Source organism: Salvelinus sp. IW2-2015, linkage group LG4q.1:29 (assembly GCF_002910315.2).
Source record: "Salvelinus sp. IW2-2015 linkage group LG4q.1:29, ASM291031v2, whole genome shotgun sequence".
In the NCBI taxonomy this organism is placed as follows: domain Eukaryota; kingdom Metazoa; phylum Chordata; class Actinopteri; order Salmoniformes; family Salmonidae; genus Salvelinus; species Salvelinus sp. IW2-2015.
Genome location: NC_036842.1, coordinates 61,291,039 through 61,303,407, shown reverse-complemented (window position 1 = coordinate 61,303,407; position 12,369 = coordinate 61,291,039). Strand labels below are relative to the sequence as shown.

Sequence of the window (12,369 nt, the reverse complement as noted above, 5' to 3'; positions counted from 1 at the left end):
AAGCATGTAGAGGTCGTAATTTTATCATAGGTACATTCACCTGGTGAGAGAACGGGGATCTAAAACAAAATCCGCAGAAATCACAATTGTATGCTTTGTAAGTACGAAAACCTGCAAAATCGGCAGTGTATCAAATACTTGTTCTCCCCACTATATGTACTTATTATGTATACATACATTTCTACATTGGTAATATATATTTTTTTATATATATATATATATATAAAAATACAGGTTGGTTGTTCAGCAACAAAAACGACGCACACGCAAACATGAGGCAAAACAGATATAGTTGGCTTACATTGTTGACAACATGTAAGCTATATTTTGTCACCAATGTTTATTGAAAACAAATACATTTGCACATGACTACTTTTTGTCTCTCAAATACATCATTACAGGTGTTGGTTAGCTAGCTAGCGAATTTTTGCCATAGACTGACATGAGATCAATCAAAAAAATACATGGTATCAATAACAATATGAAACGCCACTTGCGATTCCCCACATGGCACTTTGTCATTCTTGCAAGCAATCCGGCCATCCAGAATCACAACAAAAGGCAGACTTATGCCCCAAGGAAGCGCGCACATCGTTTTCGTGATGTCGCCAACCCAACCCATCCCATGGGAATCCCCCCCCCTCCAAAAAAAACCCTGTGGGTTAGTAGTATTTATACAACGGGTGGGCCTAATCCTGATTGGTTAAAACCGCATTCCAGCTGGTGTCTATTATTCCACAAGTTTCCACCGGCTAAATCTAAGAGGCTGTTTTACATCGTAGATAGAAGGGTTTGTACGGGAGTTCTGATTGGTTGCAAGTTTATTTCTGGAGCTTGCCGCATGAGTTGTGTTTTAGAAGCTGCTGGCTGTCTGCACTTGGGCTCTCCGTGTGTGGATGACTCGTTGGATGGTGTCTGTGGCGCCGGGGGAGCTAGTTATCTGTTTCTGAATTAATTTGTGTCCTTTTCCTTTCTAGCTGGCAAAATAAGTGAGCTAGATGTTTTATGTGTACTGCCATACGTTGATAACATATCCAAGTTTGTCACTGGTATGGGCTAGTAAATATCCTAAAGCTAGCCATCTAGACAGATAGCCGCAAGCTAAAACCAGGGAGATAGGGAGGAGATAATTCACTTTGTTTCATCTGCTGCTTGCTTGATAATGTTCACTCATAACATGTAATTAGATTTGTATTCTATAAAGATTATAATTGTGTCAATATGTTGTGAATATTGTAGAAAAATCCTCACAGCTGTTTCCCATACTAAAACGTGAAGTACAATTTGGTGCGCACCAGTTTACCATGTACAGTATGCTCACTGTGTGAGTCATCAAAATTGCGATCTTGCGTTTGGGCCTTTCTGGCAGTCTTTGTGGTTTTTATATGCGGGTAGCATGAATTGTCAACTAACAATTTTTCAAGCTAGAACCCATGTATACTAGTTATTATAAACTGAGTAGTTTGAGCCCTGAATGCTGAAAGCCGTGGTGTATTTTGGGCTCCCGAGTAGCACAGCGGTCTAAGGCACTGCAACTCAGTGCTAGAGGTATCACTACAGACACCCTGGTTCGAATCCAGGCTGTATCACAACCGGCCGTGATTGGGAGTCCCATAGGGCAGCGCACAATTGGCCCAGCGTCACCCGGGTTTGGCCGTCATTGTAAATAAGAATTTGTTCTTAACTGACTTGCCTATTTAAATAAAGGTTCAATATCAGACCATATACCACAGGTATGATTTTTAAAACKTTTTACTGTTCTAATTACATTTGCCATGTATAATAGCAATAAGGCACCTTGGGGGTTTGTGGTATATGTCCAATATACCATGGCAAATGGCTGTATCCATGCACTCTGCGTTGCGTCGCAATCAAGAACAGCCCTTAGCCATGGTATATTGGCCATATATCACACCTCCTTGGGCCTTATTGCTTAAATATACAGCACCAATTACATAAATATCTGATGGGGTCCATTATCTGCTACCTGGACTTTAATACTGACTGGGACTATAAGGCCTATAGTTCTCATGAACAACAAAATGKCAAACAACCAAACTCACATGGTGTGTGACTTGTGAAGAACAGGAAAGACACCCCTGACTGCACCTTCCACTTTCCCATCTCCTCTCCCTGACAAAACACAGTGCTGCCTTGCCCACATACTGCCATCCGCAGCTGCTCAGTCAGATACCTGCACAAACAAAGTAGGCTTATGTTATTATGGGTAAAACATACTTAGACACAAACAAATGTCACTAACATGTCTTACTCTCATGCATGACACACTCTCACCTAATGCAACCCCTCCTGGCAATGACTTCTGCATGGCTGTCATTGAGCACATCTCCTGATTGGACGAGAAAGTGAGTGAGCCACTACCTGTCTATGACTTGTGTGTGTGTGTGTGTGTGTGTGTGTGTGAAAGATAAAGTGTGTGTGTAGGTAGGTATACCAACCCTTTGAGCTCATGGCTGAGCGCCCAATACACTTAGTGCCAGTTCCCAATGACACTACCTCCTCAACTGTGAAGGAGATAAAACAGCCTTATTGTACTGACATTCACTCTGGTAGAAAATCAAGTACGATATTTGTATTAACATGAACTGAAGTGGATGACGCAAAGCTAAAGACATGCATTTATATTTCACCTTTCTCTTGATTCGGGGACACTGAACACTTTACTACGGCGGCCAAAAGCGTCCACTCCCTGCCCGGCTCGGGCTTTCCTCTCTTGGGCAACTCGCTGAAGCGCTGATAGCACAGTTTGGAAATCTCATCGGCGGTCCACATACTGCAGCGAGTTTTAAACAAACTAGCTATCTGGTTAACTATGGTGGCAGCAGCCTGTTGTGAAGGTACGTAAAGTTAATAAAAAACGGTTATTCGTAGTCTCTCTTATATTTGTATTTTAACGATACAGTCAATATTCATTGCATTACACACATTCTTATTTGCACACATGACATGCTCCGTGTGAAACAGGCAAGAATAGCTAAGCACTTCCAGGTCACGGATATTTGGAATCCTTCAGAATAAGAGTCCCATCCTGTATACTTTGTAAATGAATAATTAGGGCGAAAATGTGTACCGTTATCGATAGACCTGTAGTTATCATACAAATAATAATTTTAAGTATTTCTACAAGGTATGTGATTCATTTGTTTATTTTTTCAAGCATAAATGGTCAACAATGTTTTTTGTGTATAAGTCGCTCTGGATAAGAGCGTCTGCTAAATGACTTAAATGTAAAAAATGTATAATTTATTGGACTCTACACAATTTCCTGTACATTGTATTGCAGTAAAAATGGGGTCCATTCTACTCAGGAGYACTTCTAGATTCCAAACCCAGAGTTTACACCCCAAGGAGAGACTCTGCTCATTTTGTGGCCTTAAAGAGTGGCCAATTGTTTTTTCTTATTATTCATACCCCTTGACTTATTTAAAATTTGTGTTGTGTTACAGAAATATCTAATTTATATAAGTATTCACATCCGTTTGCTATGATGACACTCCAAATTGACCTCAGGTGCATCCAATTCTCTTTGGTCATCCTTGAGATGTCACTACAACTTGATTTAGAAAGAAACACCTATCTATATAAGGTCTCACAGTTGACAGTGCATGTCTGAGCAGGAACTATACCATGAAGTCAAAATAACTGTATGTAGATCTCTTACATAGAATTGTGAGGAGGCTTATATCTGCGGAAAGGTATAAAACTATTTATAGAGTGTTGAACGTTTCCAAGAGCACAGTGTTCTCCAGGAACCCACTGACCACTCTGACAGAACTACAGAGTTCCTTGGCTGAGATTGTAGAACCTRCCAGAAGGACACCAGTCTCTACAACACTTGTCAGGGGTGTGTACGGGAGGCGAAGTCAGGTGCAGGAAAGCAGAGTRTAATAAACAGGCGCACTTTAATTCCGGTCCAAAAATGACAGCACATAAGAACAATAACGTGACAAAAACACGGAACATAGCAAAAGTATAGCGCCTGACAAAATCCACATAACATTAAACAATTACACACAAAGACATGGTGTGGAACAGAGGACTAAATASATGCAGTAATTATGGAATGAAAACCAGGTGTGTAATGTAACAAGACAAAACAAATGGATATATGAGAAATGGAGCGGCGATGGCTAGAAAGCCGGTGACGTCAATCGCCGAACGCCGCCCGAACAAGGAGAGGAGCCGACTTCGGTGGAAGTCGTGATAGCACTTCACTAATCTGGGCTTTATGGGAGTGTGGTCAGACTGAAGCCACTCCTGAGAAAAAGGCACATGATAGCACGCCTAGAGTTTCAGTGCAAACGACCTGACTGGGGCAAAGATTTACATTCTAACAGGACAATAACCCAAAGCATACAGCCAAAGCAACRCTAGAATGGCTTCAGAACAAGAATGTGAAATTCCTTGAGTGGCCCAATCAAATCCCATTAAAAAATCTGTGGAAAGACTTGAAGATTGCTGTTCACTGCGCTCCCATCTAATTTAACAGAGCTTGATAAAATCTGCAAGGAAGAAAGGGAGAAAATCCCTAAATCCAGATGTGCAAAGCTGATACAGACGACTCAAAGCTGTAATTTCCGCCAAAGGTGCTTCTACAAAGTATTGACTCAGGTGTGAATACTTATGTAAATGAGATATTTCTGTATTTCATTTTCAATAAATGATCAAACATTTCAAAAAACATATTTTCACTTTGTCATTATGGAGTATTGTGTGTAGATGGGTGAAAAAAATAAATGTTTAATCCATTTTAAATTCAGGCTGTAACACAACAAAATGTGGAATAAGTCACTCTACATATTGTGTTGTACATAATTGCCTGTACTTTGTGGCGCCGTAAAATGGGGCTATTCTACTCAGGAGCACTTCTTGTTTTCAAATCCACAGAGTTTACACCCCGAGGAGTGTCACTACTCATTTTCAATATGAAAAACGTACTGCATTTAAGCTGATTGGCCACTCTTTTTAAGGGCCYCAAAATGAGCAGTGACACTCCTTGGGGTGTAAACGGTGGATTTGGAAACTAAAAGTGCTCGAGTAGAATGGATCCGCCCTTTTACTGTGACACAGCATACAGGCAATTATGTATGGTGCAATATGTATGTCCAACATGAAAAACGTACTGCATTTAATCTGATTGGTCACTCTTTAACGTCTGAAAATGTATCAGCGACGCTGCTGGGTGTGTAAATTCTGTGGATGCATTGCATCTTTTGGATTTGCTCCTGAGTAGAATGGACCACCATTTTACTGTGACACAATGTACAGCAAATCCTGGCTATCCTGGCGTTGCTTCTGGTGAAGCTGGGGAACAATAGTATGTTAAGTGGGAGAAAGAAGGGGAAGAAAGGGGGTAGAAGAAAAAGGAGGAAGAAATTAGGAAAACATTTTAAAAAATGCTATTGAGGCTTCTTCATAATATGTGTTTATTATTCATTATGATAAGCTGAAAAACAATGAAAATTATGTTTTTACTATGTTCGAGGAAGGGGAAGAGTGGACCTGAAGGTCCTCAGTTTCTATCCTGACTTGGCCAGAAATAACATTTCTCAACAACCACTATAGGCTCCAAAAGTGTCATTTTTCACATTGGTGAATTTCAGATCACCTGAGTTAATGGAACGATTATGGTAGCATAATCATAACATATAGAAGTGTTGTTTTAATGAGGTTAGTTTATTACTGTACTATACTCCCGTTACCTTGTTTATGCAATTAGTATCTTAAATTATCTTCCAATTATCTTCCATTCCAACAGTTATCTGTTGCGGTTTCTTGTGGACTGCATATTACATGATATACAGTTAATTCGGAAAGTATTCATACCCCTTGACTTTTTCCACATTTTGTTACGTTACAGCCTAATTTTAAAATGAATAAAATAGTTTTTTTYCCTCATCACACACAATACCCCATAACGACAAAGCAAAAACAGGTTTTTAGAAATGTTTACGATTTTTTWTTWWTTTTTATAATATCACATTTACGTAAGTATTCAGACCCTTTACTCAGTACTTTGTTGAAGCACCTTTGGCAGCGATTACAGCCTTGAGTCTTCTTGGGTATGATGCTTCAAGCTCGGCAGACCTGTATTTGGGGAGTTTCTCCCATTCTTTTCTGCAGATCCTCTCAAGCTCTGTCAGGTTGGATGGGGAACATCGCTGCACAGCTATTTTCAGGTCTCTCCAGAGATGTTAGATCAGGTTCAWGTCTAGGCTCTGGCTAGGCCACTCAAGGACATTCAGAGACTTGTCCTGAAGCCACTCCTGCATTGTCTTGGCTGTGTGCTTAGGGTCGTTGTCCTGTTGGAAGGTGAACCTTCGCCCCAGTCTGAGGCCCTGAGCGCTCTGGAGCAGGTTTTCATCAAGGATCTCTGTACATTGCTCTGTTCATTTTTCCCTCGATCTTGACTAGTCTCCCAGTCCCTGCAGCTGAAAACATCCCACAGCATGATGCTACCACCACCATTCTTCGCCATAGGGATGGTGCCAGGTTTCCTCCAGATGTGATGCTTGGCATTCAGGCCAMAGAGTTCAGTCTTGGTTTCATCAGAACAGAGAATATTGTTTTTCATGGTCTGAGAGTCCTTTAGGTGCATTTTGGCAAACTCCAAGCGGAATGTCATGTGCCTTTTACTGAGGAGTGGCTTCCGTCTGGCCACTCTACCATAAATGCCTGATTGGTGGAGTGATGCAAGAATGGTGATGCAAGTCTTTCTGGAAGGTTCTCCCATCTCCACAGAGGAACTCTGGAGCTCTGTCAGAGTGACCATCGGGTTCTTGGTCACCTCCCTGACCTTGGTGGTCTTGGTGGTTCCAAACTTCTTTCATTTAAGGCCACTGTGTTCATGGGGACCTTCAATGCTGMAGAATTTTTTTGGTGTGCTTCCCCAGATCTGTGCCTCGACACTATCGTGTCTCGGAGCTCTACGGACAATTCCTTCGACCTCATGGCTTGGTTTTTACTCTGAAATGCACTGTCAACTGTGGGACCTTATATAGACAGGTGTGTGTTTTTCCAAATCATGTCCAGTTCACTTTTGAGAACTGTGTTTTCTCGCTAATTGATTGTATTTTGGAACATTAGTGCTGCACTTATATTGTGAAGAAATAGCCTAATAGTTTATCAACATGTTAAGCTAAACGTTCTGATCTGTTGCATCAGACTCATTGCGTTTAAAAGGTGGTTGTATTAATTTGAGATCTATTGCATCCCACAACTTTCCCAGAGTATGTTTGTAATATTTATTTTTCACACAGAAGAACAAGTTGAACAATAGAATAGGTATACTTTTGTACTATAGGGGATAGTATACTGAACAAAAATATAAACGCAACAGTCAACAATTTCAAAGATTTTCAAAGAGTTACAGTTCATATAAAGAAATCAGTCAAATTAAATAAAATTATTAGGCCCTAGTCTATGGATTTCACATGACTGGGCAGGGGCGCATCCATGGGTGGGCCTGGGAGGGCATAGGCCCACCAACTGGGAAGCCAGGCCCAGCCAATCAGAATTAGTTTTTCCTCACAAAAGGGCTTTATTACAGACATAAATACTCCTCAGTGTCATCAGCTGTCCGGGTGGCTGGTCTCAGATGATCCCGCAGGTGAAGAAGCCGGATGTGGAGGTCCTGGCCTGGCGTGGTTACACGTGGTCTGCGGTTGTGAGGCCCGTTGGACATACTGCGAAATTTTCCAAAACAACGTTGGAGGCTGCATGTGATAGAGAAATTWAAATTAAAGGATCTGGAAACAGCTCTGGTGGACATTCCTGCAGTCAAGCWTGCCAATTGCATGCTCCCTCAAAACTTAAGACATCTGTGGCATTGTGTTGTGTGACAGAATTGCACATTTTAGAGTGCCATTTTATTGTCCCAAGCACAAGATTCACCTATGTAATGATCATGCTGTTTAATCTGGCCGGCCAGAGCTACCTATTTGGTCCGCTGGCCAAACGGACATACAGTTGAAGTCGGRAGTTTGCATAAACCTTTGCCAAATACATTTCAACTCAGTTTTTCACAATTCCTGGTATTTAATCAGAGTAAAAATTCCCAGTTAGGATCCCCACTCCATTTTAAGAATGTGAAATGTCAGAATAATAGTAGAGAGAGTGATTTATTTCAGCTTTTATTTCTTTCATCACATTCCCAGTGGGCCAGAAGTTTACATACACTCAATTAGTATTTGGTAGCATTGCCTTTAAATTGTTKAACTTGGGTCAAACGTTTTGGGTAGCCTTCCACAAGTTCCCACAATAAGTTGGGTGAATTTTGGCCCATTCCTCCTGACAGAGCTGGTGTAACTGAGTCAGGTTTGTAGGCCTCCTTTCTCACTCACACTTTTTCAGTTCTGTCCACAAATTTTCTATGGGATTGAGGTCAGGGCTTTGTGATGGCCACTCCAATACCTTGACTTTGTTGTCCTTAAGACATTTTGCCACAACTCTGGAAGTATGCCTTGGGGTCATTGTCCATTTGGAAGACCCATTTGCGACCAAGCTTTAACTTCCTGACTGACATCTTGAAGTGTTGCTTTCAATATATCCACATAATATTCCTACCTCATGATGCACCCCACAACATGATGCTGCCTCCCCGTGCTTCACGGTTGGGATGGTGTTCTTCGGCCTTGCAAGCCTCCCCCTTTTTCCTCCAAACATACAGTGGTCAGTTCTATTTTTGTTTCATCAGACCAGAGGACATTTCTCCAAAAAGTACAATCTTTGTCCCCATGTGCAGTTGCAAACCGTAGTCTGGCTTTTTACTATGGCGGTTTTGGAGCAGTGGCTTCTTCCTTGCTGAGCGCGCTTTATGTCGATATAGGACTCGTTTTACTGTGGATATAGATACCTTTGTACCTGTTTCCTCCAGCATCTTCACAAGGTCCTTTGCTGTTGTTCTGGGATTGATTTGCACTTTTCGCACCAAAGTACTTCATCTCTAGAAACAGAACGCGTTTCCTCCTGATCGGTATGACGGCTGCGTGGTCCATGCTGTTTATACTGCGTACTATTGTTTGTAACGATGAACGTGGTACTTCAGGCATTTGTAAATTGCTCCCAAGGATGAATCAGACTTGTGAGGTCTACAATTTTTTTTCTGAGGACTTGGCTGATTTATTTTGATTTTCCATGATGCCAAGCAAAGAGGCACTGAGTTTGAAGGTAGGCCCTGAAATACATCCACAGGTACACCTCCAATTGACTCAAATGAAGATAATTAGCTTATCAGAAGCTTCTAAAGCCATTTAATAATTTTCTGGAATTTTCCAAGCTGTTTAAAGGCACAGTCAACTTCTGACCCACTGGAATTGTGATACAGTGAATAATAAGTKAAATAATCTGTCTGTAAACAATTGTTGGGAAAATTACGTGTGTCATGAACAAATGAGATGTCCTAACCGACTTGCCAAAACTATAGTTGCTAACAAGACAATTGTGGAGTGGTTGAAAAACGAGTTTTAATGACTCCAACATAAGTGTATGTAAACTTCCGACTTCAACTGTAGCTATCTGGCCGGTCGGACCTAGTTATCTAGCTGGGCGGACGGACCTACAGTAGATATCTGGCAGATGTAGTGATCATAATATAATAGCCATATCTAGAAATACCGATGTTCCAAAGACTGGACCTAAAATTGTGTATAAACGATCATACAGGAGGTTTTGCAATGATTCCTATGAAAAATATTTGGTGGTCTGATGTGTGTTATGAGGAACATYCGGACGGTGCACTTATGAAACTGCTTCTTCCAGTTACTGATAAGCATCTGCCCATCAAGAAACTGACTGTTAGAACTGCCAAATCCCCATGGATAGATGATGAATTGAAAAACTGTATGGCTGAGAGAGGAAGCAAAGAGAATAGCAAATACTGGAAGTCTGACAACACAGCAGACTGGCAAACATACAGTAAATTGAGAAATCACGTAACTAAACAAAAATAAGATAATATACTATGGAACAAAGATAAATTATATAAAGAATGATAGTAAAAAGCTCTGGAGTACTTGGGATAAAATTCTAGGCAAAAAGGCTAACTATTCTTCATTGAGGCAGATGGCTTGTTCATAAGAAAACCCTTTGATATTGCCAACCACTTTAATAATTCTTTGTTGACAAGATTAGCAAACGTAGTTATGACATGCAAACAACAAATGCTGAGCCTTCATATTCATGCATAATGGACCAAATAATRWAAGACAAGCATTGTAGTTTTGAGTTCCACAAGGTGGGTGTGGAAGAGGTGAAAAAATTGTTGCCATCTATCTATAAGGATAAACCACCTGGTACCAACAACCTGGATGGTAAATTGCAGAGGTTGGTAGCGGAATACATTGTGAGTCCAGCTTGCCACATCTTCAATTTAAGCCTAGAAGACAGTGTGTGCCCTTAGACGTGGAGGGAAGCAAAGGTCATTCAGCTACCCAACAATAGCAGAGCACCCTTTAATGGTTCAAACAGCGGAGCAATCAGCCTGTTACAAGTGCTTAACAAACTTTTGGAAAAAATTGTGTTTGATCATATACAGAAAACAAAATTAACAACAGGCTTTCAGCGTGCTTATAGGGAAGGGCACTCAACATGCTCGGCACTGTCACAAATGACTGATGATTGGCTGAAAGAAATTGATAGCTGATTGTGGGAGCTGTTTTGTTAGACTTCAGTGCAGCTTTTGATGTCATTGATCATAACCTATTGCTGAAAAAACTCAGGTGTTATGGATTTGCATCCTTTGCCTTATTATGGATTGMGAGTTACCTATTGAATAGAACACAGAGGGTTTTCTTTTATGAAAGCCTCTCTCATGCAAATTCAGTTGAGTGTGGTTTACCGCAGGGCAACTGGCTAAGACCATGATTGTTTTCTGTTTTTACAAATGACCTTCCACTGACCTTGAATAAAGCCTATGTGTCTATGTATGCTGACGACTCAGCAATATACAGTTGTGGCCAAAAGTTTTGAGAATGACACAAATATTAATTTTCACAAAGTCTGCTGCCTCAGTTTATATGATGGCAATTTGCATATACTCCAGAATGTTATGAAGAGTGATCAGATGAATTGCAATTCATTGCAAAGTCCCTCTGCCATGCAAATGAACTGAATCCCCTCCAAAAAACATTTCCACTGCATTTCAGCCCTGCCACAAAAGGACCAGCTGACATCATGTCAGTGATTCTCTCGTTAACACAGGTGTGAGTGTTGACGAGGACAAGGCTGGAGATCACTCTGTCATGCTGATTGAGTTCGTATAACAGACTGGAAGCTTCAAAAGGAGGTGGTGCTTGGAATCATTGTTCTTCCTCTGTCAACCCGGTTAGAAGGAAACACGTGCCGTCATCATTGCTTTGCACAAAAAGGGCTTCACAGGCAAGGATATTGCTGCCAGTAAGATTGCACCTAAATCAACCATTTATCAGATCATCAAGAACTTCAAGGAGACGGTTCAATTGTTGTGAAGAAGGCTTCAGGGCGCCCAAGAAAGTCCAGCAAGCGCCAGGACCGTCTCCTAAAGTTGATTCAGCTGCGGGATCGAGGCACCAAAAGTACAGCTTGCTCAGGAATGGCAGCAGGCAGTGTGAGTGGATCTGCACACCGTGAGGCGAAGACTTTTGGAGGATGGCCTGGTGTCAAGAAGGGCAGCAAAGAAGCCACTTCTCTCCAGGAAAAACAGGGACAGACTGATATTCTGCAAAGGGTACAGGATTGGATTGCTGAGACTGGGGTAAGTCATTTTCTCGGATGAATCCCCTTTCCGATTGTTTGGGGCATCCTGAAAAAAGCTTGTCCGGAGAAGACAAGGTGAGCCTACCATCAGTCCTGTGTCATGCCAACAGTAAAGCATATTGAGACCATTCTCGTGTAGGGCTGTGCTTTCTTCATGACCAAGAAGGCGTGGCTCACTACATTTTAGCTACAGAACTACCAGCCATGAATATCCTTAAATATGGTACCACACATTGTATGATTCAAAGCATTCTCAATTCCAATGCCAGGAATTTTGGGGAATTCGTACACGAATGCGTTTATCAACCAGGACAATTTAGATTCATCACTTTTCTAAGTCCGAAAATAACAAGTGGCTCGGGGAACCAACCTAACTAGTATTTGGTCCATGGCAGGAAACTCTGAAATATTGTTCAACTTTCAATGGGTTTTTCTGTGTGTAGATGGTGAGAGAGGAAAAAAAACATATAATTTTAAATCAAATATTTGAATTTAAGGCGTTTTCCCTATAACGCTTCTCAGCCAAGGGAGTGGCTCAACTCACAATTTTTTACCTAAGAACACAGCCATGAATAAAGAATGTACCAACAACATTTCCTCGAGATCAACTCTCCA

The 12,369-nt window shown here is 41.2% G+C and overlaps 1 protein-coding gene across 2 annotated transcripts in view; it reads right to left on the bottom strand.

The window, feature by feature from the left end:
• The window catches only part of adat1 (adenosine deaminase tRNA specific 1), a 38,680-nt gene extending 35,691 nt beyond the window's left edge, over positions 1-2,989 (bottom strand). For both annotated transcript variants that reach the window (XM_023985293.2, XM_070443000.1), the window contains exons 1-4: positions 2,652-2,989; positions 2,460-2,525; positions 2,296-2,350; positions 2,064-2,194 (exon numbers count right to left, since the gene is read on the bottom strand). In XM_023985293.2, coding sequence (XP_023841061.1) covers positions 2,064-2,194; positions 2,296-2,350; positions 2,460-2,525; positions 2,652-2,793 — 394 coding nt within the window. In that variant the 5' untranslated portion in view covers positions 2,794-2,989. The remainder of the gene's footprint in view (positions 1-2,063; positions 2,195-2,295; positions 2,351-2,459; positions 2,526-2,651) is intronic.
• Between the last annotated feature and the right edge of the window lie 9,380 nt (positions 2,990-12,369).